Source organism: Eriocheir sinensis, unplaced genomic scaffold, assembly GCF_024679095.1.
Source record: "Eriocheir sinensis breed Jianghai 21 unplaced genomic scaffold, ASM2467909v1 Scaffold568, whole genome shotgun sequence".
NCBI classification, from domain to species: Eukaryota; Metazoa; Arthropoda; class Malacostraca; order Decapoda; family Varunidae; genus Eriocheir; species Eriocheir sinensis.
In genome coordinates this window covers 155,001-177,500 of record NW_026111907.1, presented here as the reverse complement: position 1 = coordinate 177,500, position 22,500 = coordinate 155,001, and the positions used below count along the sequence as shown (strand labels likewise).

The window sequence follows — 22,500 nt, the reverse complement described above, 5'->3', positions numbered from 1 at the left end:
TTCCATTTTGTTATCTATTGTTTCCTTGATAATATGATCCTCTATTTCTTTCGTTTCTTTTTCTTATTCATCTTCCTCTTTTAGTTTTTCCCAATTTGCCTTTCTCATACCAAATGTTGGAGGGATTGAGTTAGTGATGGCTTTGCTTGTTAACGTAATGATTATGTAAAGATGGTCTGAAGTGGTAGGTGGCCGAGGGTTTATTATTGCGTTATGTGCGGCTTTGTTACTGGATATTACCATGTCGTATGTTGTAGTACGTGTGTTTTGAGAGAAGAGGTGGTGGTGGTGGTGTTTATTGTATAGTGGTTGAGGTGATGATTGTTGTGTCCTCCTTTCCTCCACTCGACCTTCCTCTCCCTCCTCTCCTCTCACTCCTCTAGATATACTTCCTCTCCTTCCTTTCCTTCTCCTTCCTCTCCCTCCTCTTCTCTCACTCCCCTCCATATACTTCCTCTAAGTCCACTCCTTCTCCTTCCTCTTCCTCCCCTCCTTCTGCTTCCTCTCCCTCCTCTCCTCTCACTCCCCTTCATATACTTCCTCTAAGTCCACTACTTCTCCTTCCTCTTCCTCCCCTCCTTCTGCTTCCTCTCCCTCCTCTCCTCTCACTCTCCTCCATATACTTCCTCTCCCTCCTTTCCTTCTCCTTCCTCTCCCTCCTTTCCTTCTCCTTCCGTCCCTCCCCTCCTTCTCTTTCCTCTCCCTCCCCTCTTTTTCCTTCCTCTCCCTCCCTTCCTTCTCCCTCCGCTCCCTCCCCTTCTTCTCTTTCCTCTCCCTCCCTTCCTTCTTCTTCCACTCCCTCCCCTTCTTCTCTTTCCTCTCCCTCCCCTCTTTTTCCTTCCTCTCCCTCCCTTCCTTCTCCCTCCGCTCCCTCCCCTTCTTCTCTTTCCTCTCCCTCCCTTCCTTCTCCTTCCACTCCCTCCCCTCCTTCTCTTTCCTCTCCCTCCCCTCTTTTTCCTTCCTCTCCCTCCTTCTCCTTCTCCTTTTCCAGCATCAATATGAAAGAAAGCGAAGTAACTCCTAGTAAAGAGAAGGTTTAGCTTTTAAGAAGAAACCCAAATGGTATCTCTTAAAAAAACGCGTATACAGTAAATACATATCAACTCAGAGTGAGGCTGACAAACTAGAGTTGGACAGAATTCGCCGCGAACCCAAGAAATTAATAAATCGAAGCAAGAAAAGTCTTGAAGAATATATAGCGGAAACAAGTAAATCTAATCATAAAGATTTTTTTAGCTATGTAAATAATAAAGTCACTCACATGTGTTATCGGACCGCTTGCTAATGATAATGGTAACCACACGAACGGTGAAAATGAAATGGCTACAATCCTAAATAACTTTTTCGCATCCGTATTTACCGACGAAGATTGTTTAGCACCTCAACCGCCGGAGGCTAGAAGGACCGAAAAGATGTTAAGTGGCGTGCTCATCGTAGAAAGTAACATTTTGCGCACAATTGAAAAGATTAAAGTAAGCAAAGCTCCTGGTCCAGACAAAACTACCCCTAGGGTCTTAAAAGAAATCAAACATCAAATTTGTAAACCGCTCTCCATCATATTCAATAAATCTTTAACAGCTGGAAAAGTTCCGTCGGATTGGAAACTTGCAAGTGTCACACCAATTTTCAAAAAGAGGGAAAAGTCTCATCCAGGAAACTATCGACCAATTAGCCTGACATCGATTGTTTGTAAGTTAATGGAGACTATCATTCGCGACAATATGGTGAAATTCTTCGAAGAAAATAATATAATAAATAATTCGCAACATGGCTTCCGTAGTAAACGTTCGTGTTTGACTAACTTACTTGATTTTTTTCATTATATTTTTGAGGTGTTCGATGAAAGCAGATCAGTAGATATCATATATCTGGATTTTCAAAAGGCATTTGATAAGGTCCCCCTCCAACGATTGCTCAGCAAACCAATGGCGCACGGTATCTCGGGTAACATTCACAATTGGCTTGCGGACTGGCTCTCTGAGCGGCAACAGAGAGTAGTTCTAAACGGTGTTACATCTAACTGGCACGATGTCAGAAGCGGCGTACCTCAAGGATCAGTGCTTGGCCCCATGCTCTTCTTGATTTATGTTAATGATATCGATGATGGGCTCATTTGCAAAGTATCAACATTTGCTGATGACACAAAAATTGCTAGTTAAGTAACTGCGACACTCGACGAAGAAGCTTTACAATCAGATCTAGATCGACTTGCACGTTGGTCTAATCAATGGCAAATGAAATTTAACGTTGACAAATGTAAAGTGTTGCACATCGGAAAAAATAACAATCGCGCTCGGTACGTAATGAATGGCCAACAACTTTCTGCAGTAAGTAAAGAAAAGGATCTTGGAATCACTATATCAAGCGATTTAAAGCCCGGTCAGCATTGTTCATAGGTAGTTAAAACTGCAAACCAATTAGTTGGCTTCATCGGACGAGTCTTTAATAATAAATCGGAAAAAGTAATGTTAAAACTGTATAATTCGTTGGTTCGACCCCGTCCAGAGTACTGTGTACAGTTTTGGTCTCCCTATTACAGAAAAGACATAGAAAAGTTGGAACGGGTTCAACGAAGAGTAACAAAGATGATTCCTAGGTTGAGAAATTTATCATATTAACAAAGGCTTAAAGAAGTAAATTTATTCAGCCTGTCAAAACGAAGAATGCGAGGCGATCTGATAGAAGTGTTTGAAAAGTTTAAAGGATTCAGTGATATTAATGCGGAAGATTACTTTACAATTGATCGATCAAATAGAACAAGAAGAAATCACAATTTGAAGATAAGTGGTAAAAGATTCTCGTCGCACGAAGCTAAACACTTCTTCTTCAATCGAGTTGTTAATGTTTGGAACTCTCTACCCTGTGATGTCGTTGATAGTACAACAGTTACGGCCTTCAAGAATAGATTGGACAAGTATTTTGAATTCAACCAGCAACTAAGATATTACTCATTGTCGTAATAACGTTAAGTTCTTTCGAGTACTGGTGTCCTTGTCCGTTTTTATCGCCCGGTTAGTGGTAGCAGTAATGGTAGTTCTTTCCTCTTTCCTACATTAATTCCATGTAGTTTTTCCATGCTGCATGGTTCTTTTTCCTTTCCTGCCAGCTTTGGATGGAGGGATGAGGGGGTGGGGAGGAGCCTTCGCCTTTGTTGTCCTTCATCTTCCACTTTTGATTAGATAGTTAGTGTAGCTTGTCACAAACAGCCTCGTAAGGACCAACAGGTCTGCTGTTGTTTGTTCTTCCTTTGTGTTCTTTGTGTTCCTTCCTCTCCCTCATCTCCTCTCACTCCCATCCATATCCTTCCCTTCCCTCTTCTCCCTGCAGTCCTTATTCTCCCTTCCCTCCCTCCTCCCTATCGCTCGCCTCCCCCTTATCCTTCCCCTCCCACCCCTTATAACTCTACCTACACTCCCTTCCCTCCTTCATCACTCTCATTACAAGTAGCGTAAGTCAACAATAGAGTACAGCAACAGTTAATGTCCGCATGACAGGTGGAGTGAGGTGTGGGTGCAGTAAGGTGACAGGTTACTGGTGCCGTGCCTAGTACCGCCGGTAAAACGAGGATCAAGCCTTTACCTGTGCCCCTGAGACTACACCTCACCCACCGTGAGTAATGGGGGGGATTCTGGGGCTGCCATGTGTAGGCCACTCGTCCTCTCCCAGTCTCCGTGTATTTCTATGTTCTTGTATCTGTTCCTCAATATCGAGGTGCTTTTCATCTGCTCCTCAATGTCGAGGTGCTTTCATCTGCTCCCCAGGCCCCAAGTGGCTGTCGAGCAGATTAAATCACCAAAGCGGGCAACCACGTAATGAGCCAATAGGCTTTCTGTTGCCTGCATTTCCATGTTTCCATGTTTCCATCCCTCCACTCTTTCCTCTCACTCACTCCCGCTATCATTAAATTCCCTTCCTCCCTTCCTTCCTCTCCCCTCCTTCCCTCGCCTCCTCCCTCTCCCTCTCCTCCCGCCACACTCGTTATTGTCGCAACAACAGGCCTCTCTGCCTCCCGTATCCAGGATCAGCAGTATTCACAACAGCCTCCGTTGTGGCTGCCGTGCAGTGTGTCACACGGCGGCACTAGGGCACTGTCTGGTAACTTAATGGTCACTGCCGAGCACTGAAAACTGTCCGTCTCTCCCTCTTCCCACACACAGGATGGACGGCCCTCCACTGGGCTGCAGTAAATGATGAAGCTGAGTGTGTGTCTACCCTCATCCCGGTCACGCCGCCCACCCCCGAGCTGCTGCAGGCCGCCGACGGACACACCCCGGTGCACCTCGCCAGCTTTGGTGGCCACGAGGCTGTGCTGAAGGCCCTGGAGGGGGCTGGCTGGCCTCTTTACGCAATGGACGGCGATGGCCTGACACCCCTGCACTGGGCTGTTAAGGCAGGGCGTCTGGACGTGGTCAGGTACCTGCTGGATAAGGATGCGGCGCCCAGTACGGGGGCCGGTGATGACCTCACGCCGCTGGACTCGGCTAAGAGGCAGGGTAAAGACTTAGCAGCGAGGTGGCTGGCGAGGAGGAGCGGCGCGGTGCACGGGGACGCCGCCCAAAGCCCGAATCCTGAGGTGAGTTTTGGCATTCTGTTAGCATCTCTCTCTCTCTCTCTCTCTCTCTCTCTCTCTCTCTCTCTCTCTCTCTCTCTCTCTCTCTCTCTCTCTCTCTCTCTCTCTCTCTCTCTCTCTCTCTCTCTCTCTCTCTCTCTCTCTCTCTCTCTCTCTCTCTCTCTCTCTCTCTCTCTCTCTCTCTCTCTCTCTCTCTCTCTCTTTCTCTCCACATGAAGAGCCTGGCTCCCAGTCTCAATTGGTGGTAAAGTCAGTGGCGCCTGTCGTTGCAGGTCACGTCCAGCGCCGGGGTGAACGCTGCAGCAGTTGACGACACGCTGCGGCCAGAGGACGTGAGGAAACTGCTTGGCTTCAGGGAATGGCTGATAGACTACTTGAACGAGAAGGTAAGGAATGTTAACATAGCTACAATAGACAGCAAGATAAACAACATGATTACTGGTGATGATTGTAGTACTTATGATGATGAACATAATAATAATAATAATAATAATAATAATAATAATAATAATAATAATAATAATAATAATAATAATAATAATAATAATAATAATAATAATAATAATAATAATAATAATAATAATAATAATAATAATAATAATAATAATAATAATAATAATAATAATAATAATAACAATAATTATAATAATTAAAATGAAAAATAACAAAAAAGCATCGACGTATATGATTGATATGATTGTTGATAGAAAAATAAAAGTAGAATAATTTTTAATATTACCATCAAAATCTATGCTATGCATGTTAATATTTGTATTGTTATTACTGCTAGTCATGATATGGTTATCCACATCGTCACAACCGTTGAGATTATTATTATTATTATTATTATTATTATTATTATTATTGTGTGTGTGTGTGTGTGTGTGTGTGTTATTATTATTATTATTATTATTATTATTATTATTATTAGTGTTTATATTATTATTATTATTATTATTATTATTATTATTATTATTATTATTATTATTATTATTATTATTATTATTATTATTATTATTATTATTATTATTATTATTATTATTATTATTATTATTATTATTATTATTATTATTATTATTATTATTATTATTATTATTATTATTATTATTATTATTATTATTATTATTATTATTATTATTTATATTATTATTATTATTATTATTATTATTATTATTTATATTATTATTATTATTTATATTATTATTATTATTATTATTATTATTATTATTATTATTATTATTATTATTATTATTATTATTATCATTATTATTATTATTATTATTATTATTATTATTATTATTATTATTATTATTATTATTATTATTATTATTATTATTATTATTATTATTATTATTATTATTATTATTATTATTATTATTATTATTATTATTATTATTATTATTATTATTATTATTATTATTATTATTATTATTATTATTATTATTATTATTATTATTATTATAATCATTACTATTATTATCATCATCATCATCATCATCATTATTTTTATTAGCACGGGTGTGTTTGAGATGAGCTTATTCAAGACTAGTTTCGCTTTCGCTTCTTCAGGGGAACTGATGTGGATTTTTTTTTTTTTTTTTTTTAGAGAGAGAAGAGAGGGGAAGAATTAAAAGAGGGTGGGTGAGGAAGGTAAAGAAGGAGTAGGAGGGAGAAGAGAAGGCGGGAAGTCCTGCTATCTAGGGCATTTTATTACACTTTTAGGCTTACAATCAGTTCATGAAGCTGGAGTTTGGTTGATACATTGTTTGGCACGTAGTCACGATTTTGTTTACCTTTGTGTTTTTGGGCGTAACGTGTAGTTGTGGTGTTTGCGTATAGGTAGCTAGCCGAGTGTGGATGCCGTGATTCTGGAGTTGCTTCCTTGGGGTGGCTCAGATTCAGTGGAGTAGCGGGGCAGGCAGGGAGTTTATTGCGGCAAGGCTGCTTGGGAGGTCTCTGTTGTACCTGAGTATGTTGTTCGCGTTGTCAGTGAGGGTGTTGAAGTGGTGTATGTTTAGCAGAGCAAGTCTTTGCCATATTTTTGTGGCTCTTTTGTGTATTCGTATGTTGAGAGGGAGAGTGTTTGTTGCTATGTGGATTTGCTCTGTGGTCATGGCGTAATGGTGGTATTGGTTGGTGGCAAAACGTAAGGCTGTGTTCTGGACCCTCTGGAGCTTAGCGAGTTGAGTGTTACTGAATGTGTGTGTGGGAATGGGAGGGTAATCAAGGATAGGCAGGATAAGTGTTTTTACAAGGTGGGTTTTTATGTTTGTGCATATGCATCAGCTTAAATCTGTATATTTTTGACGTACTGGCATACTGGACTCTATTCTAGACATGATTATAATATTCATCTCACGTGTGGGGAGGCTCCACTCGCACAGCTCTTCTGGACAGAGTGGAGGGTAAGGCTCTTCGTCTCATCAGCTCTTCTCCTCCTACTGATAGTCTTCTACCTCTTTAATTCCGCCGCGATGTAGACTCTCTTTCTATCTTCTATCGATATTTCCACGCTGACTGCTCTTCTGAACTTGCTAACTGCATGCCACCCCCCCTCCCGCGGCCCCGCTGCACACGACTTTCTACTCATGCTCATCCCTATACTGTCCAAACCCCTTATGCAAGAGTTAACCAGCATCTTCACTCTTTCATCCCTCACGCTGGTAAACTCTGTAACAATCTTCCTTCATCTGTATTTCCTCCTGCCTACGACTTGAACTCTTTCAAAAGGAGGGTATCAGGACACCTCTCCACCCGAAATTGAACTTTCTTTCGTCCACCTCTTTTGATTCTTTTTTGGGAGTAGCGAGTAGCGGGCTTTTTTTTATTATTGTTTTTTTGTGTGTGTGCCCTTGAGGTGCCTTCTTTGTTGTAGAAAAAAAATCATTTCGTCGGCGTATGAGATGTTGGTGCCTCTGAGTGGGGGAGGGGTATCTCTGGTGTATAGTGAATAGTGTCGGGGAGAGCACACTGCTCTGAGGGACACAGCAGCTCAGGTGAAAGCTGTCACCGAGGTAGTTTTCAAGTCTTATTCTCGCCGACCTATCATCTAGAAAGTCGCACAAGAGTTTTTCTAGAATGATAGGAAGTCCGAGGTGTAAGATTTTGTACTTCATCCCTAGGTGCCAGACTTTGTCGAAGGCTTAGGTGATGTCTCTCAGGACGAGATGGCACTGTCCCCCGTCAGCTTTCTGTTGGGCGACAGTCTTGGTCACGAGAGCGAGGACGTGCGTGGTTCCCCTGCCTGGGCGGAACCCAAACTATAAGTCTTTGTCGATGTTGGAGTCTTCAAGGAATGTCCTGAGTCGGTGGTCAAGAATTCACTCAAATATCTTCCCCGGCTCTTCAAAGGGGGATATTGGCCTGTAGTTAGCGGGGTAGTGAGTTTTTTTACCAACTTTTGGTATTAGTTTCAACGTGGCCTTCTTGAACTTGTCGGGGAAGTAGCCTGCTGAAAGGGCGGCATTGAGAGTCTTTGTTTAAGTATGCAATGGCCTCAAGGGGGAGGTGTCTTAAGATGGTTTTATTTATGCCACTTTGTCCTGGGCATGTCTTTTTCATGCCTTTGATTATGGAAAGGATGTGTTCGGATGTAATTTCAAAAGTGAGGAAGTAGTTGTCAGAATTAGTCTGCTGGGGTCTGCATTGACGTGAGGGGAAAGTCTATGGAGGTTATTGGCGAGAAACTCGCGTACTTCAGTCTCTGTCTCTTCGTCGTCCCAGTCTTCGTCCGCGTCACTGAAAACGTCTTGCCAGTGATTTCTGTGTAGCGTCTCCTTCTCGTTGTTGTCGTACACTTTGTCGCGTGTGGTGGAGAAGAGGTTGTGGGGTTCGTCGTGTCGGTTCCCATAAGTTGTTTTGTCTTACGCCAGAAGGTGGCTGGGTCATGGTATAGTGAGTTTGTCTCCGCAATGACCTCGCCCCAGTGGGCGCCAATGGGAGTTGCTGTAGCGTGAGTTGGGCTGTTTGTGGCGACTATAGAGAGGATAAGTCCAGCCGTTGGTGTGGCCTCAACCCTCGAGGAGGGCTGTGCGACTCGGCTGGGAGGAAACGGAGCCAATGGGAGTGGCTCTACCCTCGAGGAGGGCGGGGCGACTCGGCTGGGAGGAACAGGAGCCAATGGGAGTGGCTCAACCCTCGAGGTGGGCGGGGCGACTCGGCTGGGCTTTGAGGAACGGGAGCCAATGGGAGTGGCTCAACCCTCGAGGTGGGCGACTCGGCAGGGAGGAACAGGAGCCAATGGGAGTGGCTCAACCTCGATGTGGGTGGGGCGACGGTTGGCTGGGCTTGAGGAACGGGAGCCAATGGGTGGCTCAGACCCTCGAGGAGGGCGGGGCGACTCGGCTGGGAGGAACGGGAGCTAATGGGAGTGGCTCAACCCTCGAGGAGGGCGGGGCGACTCGGCTGAGCTGGGAGGAACGGGAGCCAATGGGAGCGGCTCAACCCTCGAGGAGGGCGGGGCGACTCGGCTGGGCTGGGAGGAACGGGAGCCAATGGGAGTGGCTCAACCCTCGAGGTGGGCGGGCGACTCGGCTGGCTGCACGAGCCGCCTCCTGGAGCGGGAGCCAATTGGTTGCCTGTTTTATTACACTGCAATTATATAGTTTATCTAGGGCAGAGGTCGGCAGCCGGAATTCGAGAGGAGCCAATTTCTTCAAACTTGACAGAAAAGCATTGCTGCTGGAGCCGCAGTGTATATTATGAATCGTAATTATGAAACATTCAAATTTTCCTTCTCCATATGAGTTAATAATAGTACACCCGTAGACAAGGTCATCAATTACACGATATTATTCTAGTGCTTGCCCATTCTCCCCCCTCTCACCCAAAGCAGGTGCAGGGGTTTTGGTGGGAACACGAAATACGTCGCAATCATGTAGCTTTTGAATTTGGGGGGATGAAGAATGTCCTCCATGTAGGGAAAACCCTTACATTCAGGGATTTTTTTACCACGAACGGAAACCACGCGATTTCCCCCATGCTCGCTTCGTTCGCCACCCTCCCCACCCAACTCATGAACCAAAGCTGCCCTTAGCCTTTAAAAAAATAATCTGCCAAAATTACGGTCATGGGCAAGGTTCTTCATTCCAAGTCAATGCCGCGGGAGTCGTTTTCTTTGCACCGTGTTTTGCTGCTGACTGCTGTTGTTGGTGGTCATGCAAACTCTCGTACCGCACCTCCAAACCAGACGAAAAAGTAACAATGAGAACCAATAAATTAGCACTTTGATATATCAGGTTACATAAATTACAAAAAAAAAAGAGCGAGTACACACAGCTTTAATAATGTGCCTCATCTGTTTGTAATAAACCAATAAGAAATCCACTGACAAAATTGTTCGATGGCGACTCTGGCAATGATAATAGGCTCGTCCAATCAGAAGGCGCTATTTTGAAAGTCATTGTCATGGACCAATCAGAGCACTGCCTTAGCATGAAGGGAGTCAGCTCAGGTTGGATGTCTTAGTGTGCGGGATTGTGTTGAGTGGCTGGGCCGTGACGGGAAATATCAGCAATAAGCAAACCTGAAAAAGAGGAGGGAGTCAGTTGATTACTTGGACTGTCACAAACTATCACGGCAAGAACGAAGCCTCAGTAGAGAGAAACAGATTCGTCCCCTATAAAGAGCAGGCTTGAGGTAAGATAATGGGAGGGAGGGAGGTTGTTAGGTAATGTTTTTTTCTCTTTTTTCGTAACAGCAACAGATGGATAAGTTGGCCTATGTACTGCCCGTTGTCTGTGTATGTTATCATCATTCTCTCTCTCTCTCTCTCTCTCTCTCTCTCTCTCTCTCTCTCTCTCTCTCTCTCTCTGTGTGTGTGTGTGTGTGTAATAAGAGAAAAAATAGAGAAACACATACATGAGTCCGGAAACAGAAATGAAATGCAAGCGGGATTTACAGAGAAGGGAGACATAAATGACAATCTTTACATACTGAAACATTGCATACAAGAAAGTTTTGAAATGAAAAAGAAATTATTTGTCATCTCACTAGACTACAAGAAAGCCTTTGATGTAGTGGACAGAGCAAGTCTCATTAAACCACTAATGTTAAATAATATACACCCTTAGCTGATAAATATAATTGCAAATATTTATACAGGTGACAAAACTAACCTAATAACAATACTTATTTTGGCATTACCATGAGGTGATAGCTGTGTCTCGTACATTATAACATTTGTTTATTTCTTTTACTTTGGCCAGACAATTCTTAGAGCTAATAAAGAAAAAAAACATACGTTCTTGAGTGAATGATGGTGACTCACGCTGCTGAGACGCTAAGTCTGTCAGACGTCACTCACGTCACCTTGCCTCAGGCCTCCAGCCCGTCCCCACACTACGCCCCACTGACCTTTTCACCTTCCTTTTGAACATTCTAATTGCCTCTGTTTACCATCGAGGATAAAGAAATACTGGAAAAGAAGTAAGAACAGTTCAAGTGACAGAGAGGGGCGAAGAAAAGAAAGAATAGACGATTTACTGGCCATTCTTCTTCCCCCCGCTTCCTCAAACCTTCTAAATGACTGTCTCTTTGTTGTCGAGCAAGTAGCCTAATCGTGAAAACATAATGAAAACCAAGTAGCTACTCTACGGTTTCAGAGCTGGTTATCTTTCCGTTTTTTCTCCCCATAATGGAAAAAAGATATGAAGATATATGATTAGTTAACTAGACAAATTATTGGTACGATTTTGATGGGGTGATTTTTTTTTCTTGAATGCCAAAACGAGGATATAGAAATGGAAATGCAAGTTGTCTGATTGATTGTGTCTTATTCTCCGTCTTTCCTGTCCTGGTTATTTAGGTATTTATTTATTATCACGATGTAACGAGTCGTTCTTCTAAGGGTATTTGCAATGTCTGTAGTGTAATATTTGTGATTCTTATCTCCGTATAAAAGCTCTCGCTGTCCCCGCCGCGCCGCGCCGCCCCAGCAATGGATAAAATTGTTTCCGGTCAACCTATTTCCACCCCCTTGACGTATCAGAAACTTACTAATAAATAAAAAAAAAAGCTAATTCAAAGGCTCTCCACCATGGATGTGTCCGTGTGTAAGTGTGTCTAACTCAAGTGGCAGAAATTCTCTCTCTCTCTCTCTCTCTCTCTCTCTCTCTCTCTCTCTCTCTCTCTCTCTCTCTCTCTCTCTCTCTCTCTCTCTCTCTCTCTCTCCCTTCCCCTCTCCTCTCTCTCTCTCTCTCTCTCTCTCTCTCTCTCTCTCTCTCTCTCTCTCTCTCACACACACACACACACACACAGACACACTTGTACGTATCTCTTATCATCATCGCTGTCTATTTTGTGCAGACTTTTCCTGAATAATTAAATCAACAGCGAGGTAGCTACACACATGATGCGTGTGTACGACATTTGTTTGCCGAGAACAGTGACCGTCTACCACGGCAGAAATAGAACGGTCAGAATGGAAACTGGAGATAAAGGTACAGAGAGAAAAATAGAAACCGTAGGAGGGTAGTTTGGAAAGCAAAAATTTGTGCTAGACCCTATCAAAAGCTTTTGATATGTCAAGCGCGATAGCAAAGGTTTCACCGAAACGGCTAAGAGAGGATGACCAAGAGTCAGTTAGGAAGGCAAGAAGATCGCCAGTAGAACGCCCCTTGCGGAACCCATACTGGCGATCACATAGAAGGTTAGAAGTGGAAAGGTGCTTTTGAATCTTCCGGTAAAGAATTGATTCAAAAGATTTAGATAGACAGGAAAGTAAAGCTATAGGGCGGTAGTTTGAGAGATTGAAACGGTCACCCTTCTTAGCCACAGGCTGTACAAAGGCATACTTCCAGCAGGAAGGAAAGATAGATGTTGATAGGCAGAGACGAAAGAGTTTGACCAGGCAGGGTGTCAGCACAGAAGCATAGTTTTTAAGGACAATAGGAGGCACTCCATCAGGTCCATAAGCCTTCTGAGAGTTGAGGCCAGAGAGGGCATAGAAAACATCATTTGGAAGAATCTTAATAACAGGCATAAAGGAGTCAGAGGGGGGATGAGTAGGAGGTATATGCCCAGAATCGTCCAAGGTGGAGTTCTTACAGAAAGTTTGATTAAGAGTTCAGCCTTTGGGACAGATGAGACGGCAGTGCTGCCGTCAGTGTTAGGGAGAGGAGGGAAAGAGGAAGAAGTGAAATTGGAGGAGATATTTTTTGGCTAGATGCCAGAAGTCACGGGAAGAATTGGAGGAAGCAGGGTGTTGACATTTTCTATTAATAAAAGAAGTTTTGGTAAGTCGTAGAATAGATTTGGCACGATTCCGGACTGAAATGTAAAGATCAAAGTTAGTGAGAGTTCGAAGGCTCTGGAACCTTTTGTGAGCTGCCTCTCTATCTTTAATAGCACGAGAACAAGCGTGATTAAACCAAGGCTTTTTAGCATGAGGAGTAGAGAAAGAACGTGGAATGTATGCCTCCATTCCAGAGACAATCACCTATGAGATGCACTGAGCACACACAGAGAGGTCTCTCTCCTGGAAGCAGTAATCATTCCACGGGAAATCGGAAAAGTACATCCTCGGGTCGTCCCACCGAGCTGAAGCAAAATGCCAGAAGCATCGCCTCCTCGGCGGGTCCAGAGGGTGTACAGGAGCGATAGGACAGGATACAGAAACAAGGTTATGATCGGATGAGCCTAACGGAGAGAACAGTTTGGCAGAGTAAGCAGAAGGATTAGAGGTAAGGAAGAGGTCTAGAATGTTGGGCCTGTCTCCAAGACGGTCGGGAATACGAGTAGGTTGCTGAACCAACTGCTCTAGGTCGTTAAGGAGAGCAAAGTTGTAGGCTTGTTCACCAGGCTGGTCAGTGAAGGAGGATGAAAGCCAAAGCTGGTGGTGAACATTGAAATCTCCCAAGATGGAGATTTCAGCGAAGGGAGAGTGAGTCAAGATGTGTTCCACTTTAGAGTTCAAATAGTCAAAGAATTTTACATAGTTAGTAGAGTTAGGTGAGAGATAAACAGCACATATGTATTTAGTAATTGAATGACAATGAAGTCTTTGCCAGATGGTGGAAAATTCTCCAGAGTCAAGGTCGTGGGCACGAGAGCAAGTGATGCCGTTGCGCACGTAGGCGCAACATCCAGCTTTGGATTGAAATTTAGGATAGAGATTGTAGGAGGGAACAGAGTAGAGATTGCTGTCAGTAGCCTGCTCGCTTCCCATATATCCTCACCGGGAGTAGCTCACGCCCGTTCGGTAGGTGTCTTCCTACCTACTCCTACTATATATATATATATATATATATATATATATATATATATATATATATATATATATATATATATATATATATATATATATATATATATATATATATATATATATGTGTGTGTGTGTGTGTGAGGAATGGAAGCGCGGCTACCCTAGAGAGCTCGTCCTTTTACTTTCTCCGTCTCAAAGCTAACGATGCAGAACGCTTAACCTCAGACCTTGCCATCATTTCCGACTGGGGCAAAAGGAACCTTGTGTCCTTCAATGCCTCAAAAAATAATTTTCTCCACCTATCATCTCGACGCAATCTTCCAAACACCTATCCCCTATTCTTCGACAACACTCAGCTGTCACCGTCTTCAACACTAAACATCCTCGGTCTATCCTTAACTCAAAATCTCAACTGGAAACTTCATATCTCCTCTCTCGCTAAATCAGCTTCCTCGAGATTGGGCGTTCTGTATCGTCACTGCCAGTTTTTATCCCCCGCGCAGTTGCTATCCATTTACAGGGGCCTTGTCCGCCCTCGTATGGAGTATGCATCTCATGTGTGGGGGGGCCTCATTCACATAGCTCTTCTGGACAGAGTGGAGTATAAGGCTCTTCGTCTCATCAGCTCTCCACCTCTTACTGATAGTCTTCTACCTCTTAAATTCCGCCGCCATGTTGCCTCTCTTTCTATCTTTTATCGATATTTCCACGCTGACTGCTCTTCTGAACCTGCTAACTGCATGCCTCCCCCCCCTCCCGAGGCCCCGCTTCACACGACTTTCTACTCATGCTCATCCCTTTACTGTCCAAGCCCTTTATGCAAGAGTTAACCAGCATCTTCACTCTTTCATCCCTCACGCTGGTAAACTCTGGAACAATCTTCCTTCATCTGTATTTCTTCATGCCTACGACTTGAACTCTTTCAAGAGGAAGGTATCAGGACACCTCTCCTCCCGAAGTTGACCCTTCTTTCGGCCACCTCTTTTGATTCTTTTTTTGGGAGCAGCGAGTAGCGGGTTTTTTGTTTTGCTTATTGTTTTCTTTTTTTGTGCCCTTGAGCTGCCTCCTTTGTTGTAAAAAAAAAATACCAGGAAAGGGAAATCTATCTTAATTTTTTTTTGAAAGCCAATATTCTTTCCATTATAAACATTTCTCACTACCCTATTGCGTGAGTAATGTATAAGTACTTCTTTGCATCACAAAAATAAAACTAAAGAAATAAACAGTAATTGTAAGTACAATAAAAATGTTGGATGCGCATCAGGCAACACCGCTCGCTTCAAGGCCGTGTGGACTACAACAGTAGTTCTCAAAGCTCAACGTAATACTATGATGCTTCCGACGATCAGTTTTCATTTCCGATTACTTTGAAGTGTAATTTACAATTCCACATGCCTTACTGATTGTAGAATCAAGGAGTATTTACCTAGAAGAAAGTAACTTACCTTCTTGTATAATGAGTTTTGTGGGAATGCGGACAAATGTACAGAAAGGCCCTTTAACATCCATTTAAAAATACGAAGACTTGTCAAATTCTTCCTCTTTACTGTCAATGAACAATGTTACATACACAAACGAAAATAAAGGGCGTATAAGCTCTCAAAAGAGCATGAGTATATATACGTACTAAACACTTCCCTAAGAGGTACGTACATGTACGTACTAAACACTGTACGGGTTAAGAGAGGATGACCAAGAGTCAGTTAGGAAGGCAAGGAGATCACCAGCAGAACGCCCCTTGCGGAACCCATACTGGCGACTATATAGAAGGTCAGTTTTTAAGAATCTTAATAAGAGGCATAAAGGAGTCAGAGGGGGGATGAGTAGGAGGAATATGCCCAGAATCGTCCAGAGTGGAGTTTTTAGAGAAAGTTTGAGAGACGAGTACAGCCTTAGAGATAGATGAGGCGACGGTGCTGCCGTCAGGACTAAGGAGAGGAAGAAAAGATGAAAAAGTGAAGTTGGAGGAGATGTTTGTGGCTAGATTTCAGAAGTCACGGGAAGAATTAGAAAAAGCAAGGTTTTGGCATTTTCTATCAATGACGGAGCTTTTGGTAATTCGGAGAATAGATTGGCACGATTCCGGGCAGAAATGTGAAGATCATGGTTAGCGGGAGTTCGAAGGCTCTGGTATCTTTTGTGAGCTGCCTCTCTATCTTTGACAGAACGAGAACAAGCGTGATTAAACCAAGGCTTTTTAGCATCGGGACTAGAGAAAGTATGTGGAATGTGTGCCTCCATTCCAAAGACAATCACCTCTGTGATGCGCTGGGCACACACAGAGGGGTCTCTCTCCTGGAATCCGTAATCATTCCACGGGAAATCGGAAAAGTACATCCTCAGGTCCTCCCACCGAGCTGAAGCAAAAAGCCAGAAGCATCGCCTCTTCGGTGGGTCCAGAGGATGTACAGGAGCGATAGGACAAGATACAGAAATAAGGTAGTGATCGGAGGAGAGAGAACAGTTTGACAGAATAAGCAGAAGGGTTAGAGATAATGAAGAGGTCTAGTATGTTGGGTGTGTCTCCAAGACGTTCGGGAATACGTGTAGGGTGCTGGACCAACTGCTCTAGATCGTTGAAGATAGCAAAGTTGTAGGCTTGTTCTCCAGGATGGTCAGTGAAAGAGGATAAAAGCCAAAGCTGGTGTTGAACATTGAAATCTCCTAGGATGGAGATTTCAGCGAAGGGAGAGTGGGTCAAGATGTGCTCCACTTTAGAGTTTAAATAGTCAAAAAAATTTACGTTGTTAGTAGACATAGGTGAGAGATAAACAGCACAGATGTATTTAGTAATAGAATGACAATGAAGTCTTAGCCAGATGGTGGAAAATTCTGCAGAGTCAAGGTCGTTTGCACGAGAACAAGTGATGTCGATGCGTACGAAGGCGCAACATCCAGCTTTGGATTAAAATTTAGGATAGAGATAGTTTTGGATCCTTCTTTTCTTGTATTTATTTTTTACATTTTATTTTATTTGCATCAACTTGTATTAAAACAACTGTTTTATCACTCATTAATTACTCCATAAATGATCTCACCGTCTCGTATCCCTGGTAGCGTGATCCGGCTTAAGTTGTTATTGGAGACTGGTGTTCGGGGATAAACAAGAGAAAAAGAAAATATACATTTATTTAAAATTAAATGAAAGTAACTGCCTTACGCAATATTCTATGCTCAGACGATCATAACACTCTGGCATATTCAACGATGGATACAACTTATGACAAACGACATGTCTTAAACATAATACTACAATATGTGCTCAGTTGTTGCCAATAATAATAACACTCGTTATTCCACAAGCAGTGGTTTGTTTCTCTCTGCTTACATCACAATAATTAAGTACTCTCCTCACAAATCCTAATAACACATTCCTATAGTATAATCTACCACAATTTCACATAAGCACCAAATTATACCACACGCAGTGGTTTCTACCTTTGCTCTACATGGCAATAAAATAATCACAATCCTGTCCCACTCACAATCCTACTACACCTCTTCTCACATTATAATCCCCAGGACAAAACAGTCGGTTTCCCTTAGATTCTCGAATTTCTACTCACGATTAAGATCACAACAGCCATTCTCAGCTGAGTGAGTAGCAGCACTGCTTGAAGCGAGTGCAAGCCTCGGTCTGCCCATGCCACTGTTGTTTAGGTCATTTTTCCTTGCTTGAGGCGGAACTACATCCCTGACACGCCTTCATTTTCTACATAACCAGTAGCCAATACTTCCTGTCAACAACCATTGGCTCGCTCATTATGTTGTATCTTTTACTTCTGCCATTCGTGGTTCACTCTTAAGACACTCCCACAGTGACTTCGCTGTTCAGTTATTCGCTTATAGCGTTTCGTCACACTGCACGTCACAGCTAGAGTGTTTTGAATGGTTATCCACACCTTCTGACCACACCTACTGGGTATCTGTTTCCTGTATGTGGGTCTGAGTATTTTCCGTAACCTCTCTTAGTAGTGTTAGCGCTTATCAGATGTTTACGACTTGTATATCTGACTAATTACTTTCCTTTCCTCTCCTATCATATTTACAATTCTTGTCTCCACATCTTCCTCCGGTATTTGCCTCTGATTGGGGTCACTATTAATTAACTGTGGAGTTATGGTCTTCTGGGTCCCGACAATAGTAGAACTGAACAGAGTAGAGATTGCTGTCAGTAGCCTCAAAAATCTGTGTTTCGGTGAGGAAGAGAAGATGAGGTTTAGAGAAGGAGAGATGGTGCTCCACAGAATGAAAATTAGAATTAAGACCGCGAATGTTGCAGAAATTGATAAGAAAGAGGTTCGAGGAGTTATCGAGACACTTCTCAGGTCGGCAGCCAGAAGGGGAATCCTCCCTGGGGGAATTTGTGCCTCCCCCCCCAAGGAGGAGACTCCGAGGCAGGATGAAGGTACGCCATTTTGAGATTTGAATCTTGTGAAAAGGTGTGTGTGTTGTGTGAATGTAGTGTGGTGTGGATAGAGAGAGGATCTGCCTTTAGAGAGCATGCTGAACTACTCTCCGGTGTTGGTGAGACAATAGGGAAACGGTTAGTGAGGACATGGGAAGGGTCTTCCTTGCTCTACTGACAGACCTTGCACACCCAGCGCTCTTCTAGGCCTTCGTCTCATTCTCACCCTATTCACTTCAGCCCTATACACTCTTTTCGTCAAACGTTCCTCACCCATTTTTACCATGTGCCCATACCAGCTCAGCACCCTCTGATCCACCTTTTCAAACAGCTTTCTCACCACTTTCGTTCTCTACCTCACGTCCTCATTTCTCACTCTGTCCATTCTCGTTACACCTTCCATACTCCTCAGGCACCTCATCTCAAACACATCCGACCTCTTCTTCTCGTCCTGTCTCACATTCCACGTTTCGGTCCCATACAGAGCTGTGGGCACAACTCCTCCCTCATACAGCCTTCTCTTTGCATTCATTCCTAAGGCTCTGTTCCTCAATACACTCTTCACTTCACCCATACATTTACTTGCTTCTTTCACTCTGTTTCCAACCTCCACATCCACACTCCCATTTACTGCTACATGCGACCCCAGATACTTGAAGCTCTCACCTTCCTCCAGCAGCTCCCCATTCAGCCTCACATTCATTCTGCCACCATCAGCATCCCTTACACATCTCATAACCTTGCTTTTTCCCGCATACACTGTCAACGTTCTTCTTTCACACAGTCTGCCAAACTCTGTCACCAGATTTTGTAGGCCCTCCTCACACTCTGCCACAAGTGTCATCCGCAAATAACAACTGGCTTATCTTCCACTCCCTTTCATTTTCACGCACCAGTGCCAAGCCCTCACCTTGCACTCTTGCATTCATTTCCCTCACTACTCCATCCATGTACACGTTAAACAGCCACAGTGACATCACACAACGTTGCCGCAACCCCACATTCACCTCGAACCAATCCCTCTCACCTTTACCAACTCTCCCACATGCCCTACTATTCCTATAAAAGCTTTTCACGGCAGACAATAACCTATCTCCTATTCCATACATCCGCATTACTCTCCATAATGCCTCCCTATCAACTCTATCATAGGCTTTCTCCAGGTCCATAAAGGCCTCACCGCTTGTTGGAAGGAGAAGCTTGTCATAGGAGTACTTTACAGACCGCCCAACCTTAACAAGGATAGTGGCGTCAAGAAAGTAAGCAGCTGCAAAGGATTAGGAGAGTGAGATCAGAAGTAGGCCAGGACCCGGAGCAGGGAGGGGCGTTAATAGTTTAGAATAGGGCTCACTGGGTATTCGGTTTTATTAACAGAACGGTAACCAATAAAAGTGCAGAGGTCATCCTCAGACTCCTATTTAGCGTTAGTTAGGCTACACTTTGACTATGCTGTCCAGTTTTGGTGCCCACACTACAGAATGGACATCAACTTGCTGAAATCAGTTCAGAGGAGGATGACCAAGATGATTCAGGGACTGAGGAACCTCCCATATCAAGATAGGCTGAAACATCTCAACTTACATTCACTAGACAAACGAAGAGTGTGGGGAGATCTGATAGAATTATCAAAATGGGTCAAGGGTTACAACAAAGGCGATATAAGTAAAGTACTGAGAATTAGACAGCAGGATAGAACACGCAGTAATGGATTTACATTAGAAAAGTATAGATTTAGGAGTGAAATAGGTAAGCATTGGTCTAGTAATAGGGTGGTGGGGGAATGGAATAGACTCGGCAATCACATAGTGAGTGCAGGGACGATAGCTTGTTTTAAGAGTAGACTGGATAGCTACATGGCCGAGGATGACTGGTGGTAGTGGGGGGGGTGGCGGGGCAGAGTCTGGAGCTGCCCTGTGTAGGAAATTAGGCCTCTTGCTGTCTCCCCATGTTCTTATATTCTTATGTTCTTATGTTCAAACACCTGATCCATGTACCCTCTGCCGCTCCTAACCCCACACTGCTCCTCACCAACCATACAATCTGTCCCGCATCGGTCCCTATCAATCAATACTCTCCCATACACCTTGCCAACCACGCTCAACAAACTGATACCCCTAAAACTACCACACTCATACTTATCACCTTTACCTTTGTACAGTGGCACTACACATTCACTCTTCCGCTCCAAGGGGACGGCCCCCTCCCTGAAACACTCGTTGAACAGCCTCACCAACCACTACACAATATATATATATATATATATATATATATATATATATATATATATATATATATATATATATATATATATATATATATATATGTATGTATGTTAAACAAAGGAGGCAGCTCAAGGGCACACAAAAAGGAAGCAATAATAAAAAAGCCCGCTACTCGCTGCTCCTAAAAAAGAATCATAAGAGGTGGCCGAGAAAGAGGTCAATTTCGGGGGGAGAGGTGTCCTGACACCCTTCTCTTGAAAGAGTTCAAGTCGTAGGCAGGAGGAAATACAGATGAAGGAAGATTGTTCCAGAGTTTACCAGCGTGAGGGATGAAAGAGTGAAGATGCTGGTTAACTCTTGCATAAGGGGTTTGGACAGTATAGGGATGAGCATGAGTATAAAGTCGTGTGCAGCGGTGCCGCAGGAGGGGGGGAGGCATGCAGTTAGCAAGCTCAGAAGAGCAGTCAGCGTGGAAATATCGATAGCAGATAGAGAGAGAGGCAACCTCGCGACGGAATTTAAGAGAAGACTATCAGTAGGAGGAGGAGAGCTGATGAGACGAAGATCCTTAGACTCTACTCTGTCCAGAAGAGCTGTGTGAGTGGAGCCCCCGTACACGGGAGATGCATACTCAATACGAGGGCGGACAAAGACCCTGTATATGGATAGCAACTGCGCGGGGGAGAAGAACTGGCGAAGACGATACAGAACGCCCAACCTCGAGGAAGCTGATTTAGCGAGAGAGGAGATGTGTAGTTTCCAGTTGAGATTTTGAGTTAAGGATAGACCGAGGATGTTTAGTGTTGAGGAAGGTGACAGCTGAGTGTTGTCGAAGAATAGAGGATAGGTGTTTGGAAGATTGTGTCGAGTTGATAGGTGGAGAAATTGAGTTTTTGAGGCATTGAAGGACACAAGGTTCCTTATGCCCCAATCAAAAATGATAGCAAGGTCTGAGGTTAAGCGTTCTGCAGCTTACAGTCTGGAGTCGTGTACGTCCTGTTGAGAGGGTCTTCTATTAAAAGAAGTTGAATAATACAGAGTGGAGTCGTCGGCGTATCAGTGGACAGGACAGTTTGTTATGGAGAGATCATTGACATTAACAGGAAGAGAGTGGGTGATAGGACAGAGCCCTGTGGAACGCCACTGTTGATAGGCTTAGGGGAAGAACAGTGGCCGTCTACCACCGCAGAGACAGAACGGCCGGAAAGGAAAGTGGAGATAAAGGAACAGAGAGAGGGATAGAATCCCAAAGAAGACAATTTAGAAAGCAAAGACTTGTGCCAGACTCTATCGAAGGCTTTCGATATGTGTAGCGCAACAGAGAACATTTCACCGAAACGGCTAAGAGAGGATGACCAATTCAGTTAAGAGAGCAAGAAGATCGCCAGTAGAACACCCTTTGCGGAACCCATACTGGCGATCAGATAGAAGGTTGGAAGAAGAAAGGTGCTTTTGAATCTTCTGGTTAAGGATTGATTCAAAAGCTTTAGATAGACAGGAAAGTAAATCTATAGGGCGGTAGTTTGAGGGATTGGAACGATCACCCTTCTTAGGCACAGGCTGTACAAAGGCATACTTCCAGCAGGAAGGAAAGGTAGATGTTGATAGGCAGAGACGAAAGAGTTTGACCAGGCAGGGTGTCAGCACAGAAGTACAGTTTTTAAGAACAATAGGAGGCACTCCATCAAGTCTATAAGCCTTCTGAGAGTTGAGGCCAGAGAGGGCATAGAAAACATCATTTGGAAGAATCTTAATAACAGGCATAAAGGAGTCAGAGGGGGGATGAGTAGGAGGAATATACCCAGAATCGTCCAAGGTGGAGTTCTAACAGAGAGTTTGAGCGAAGAGTTCAGCCTTAGAGACAGATGAGACGGCAGTGCTGCCGTCAGTGTTAAGGAGAGGAAGGAAAGAGGAAGAAGTGAAATTGGGGGAGATATTTTTTGGCTTGATGTCAGATGTCACTGGAAGAATTAGAAGAAGCAGGGTGTTGACATTTTCTATTGATAAAAGAAGTTTTGGTAGGTCGGAGAATAGATTTGGCACGATTCCGGGCTGAAATGTAAAGGTCATAGTTAGCGGGAGTTCGAAGGCTCTG

At 43.6% G+C, this 22,500-nt stretch overlaps 1 protein-coding gene across 1 annotated transcript in view; it reads left to right on the top strand.

The window, feature by feature from the left end:
• LOC126993139 (ankyrin-3-like) overlaps nt 1–22,500 on the top strand; it is a 96,416-nt gene that overhangs the window by 10,078 nt on the left and 63,838 nt on the right. Inside the window, exons 2-3 of the mRNA XM_050851999.1 lie at nt 4,158–4,573; nt 4,843–4,956. Coding sequence (XP_050707956.1) covers nt 4,158–4,573; nt 4,843–4,956 — 530 coding nt within the window. The remainder of the gene's footprint in view (nt 1–4,157; nt 4,574–4,842; nt 4,957–22,500) is intronic.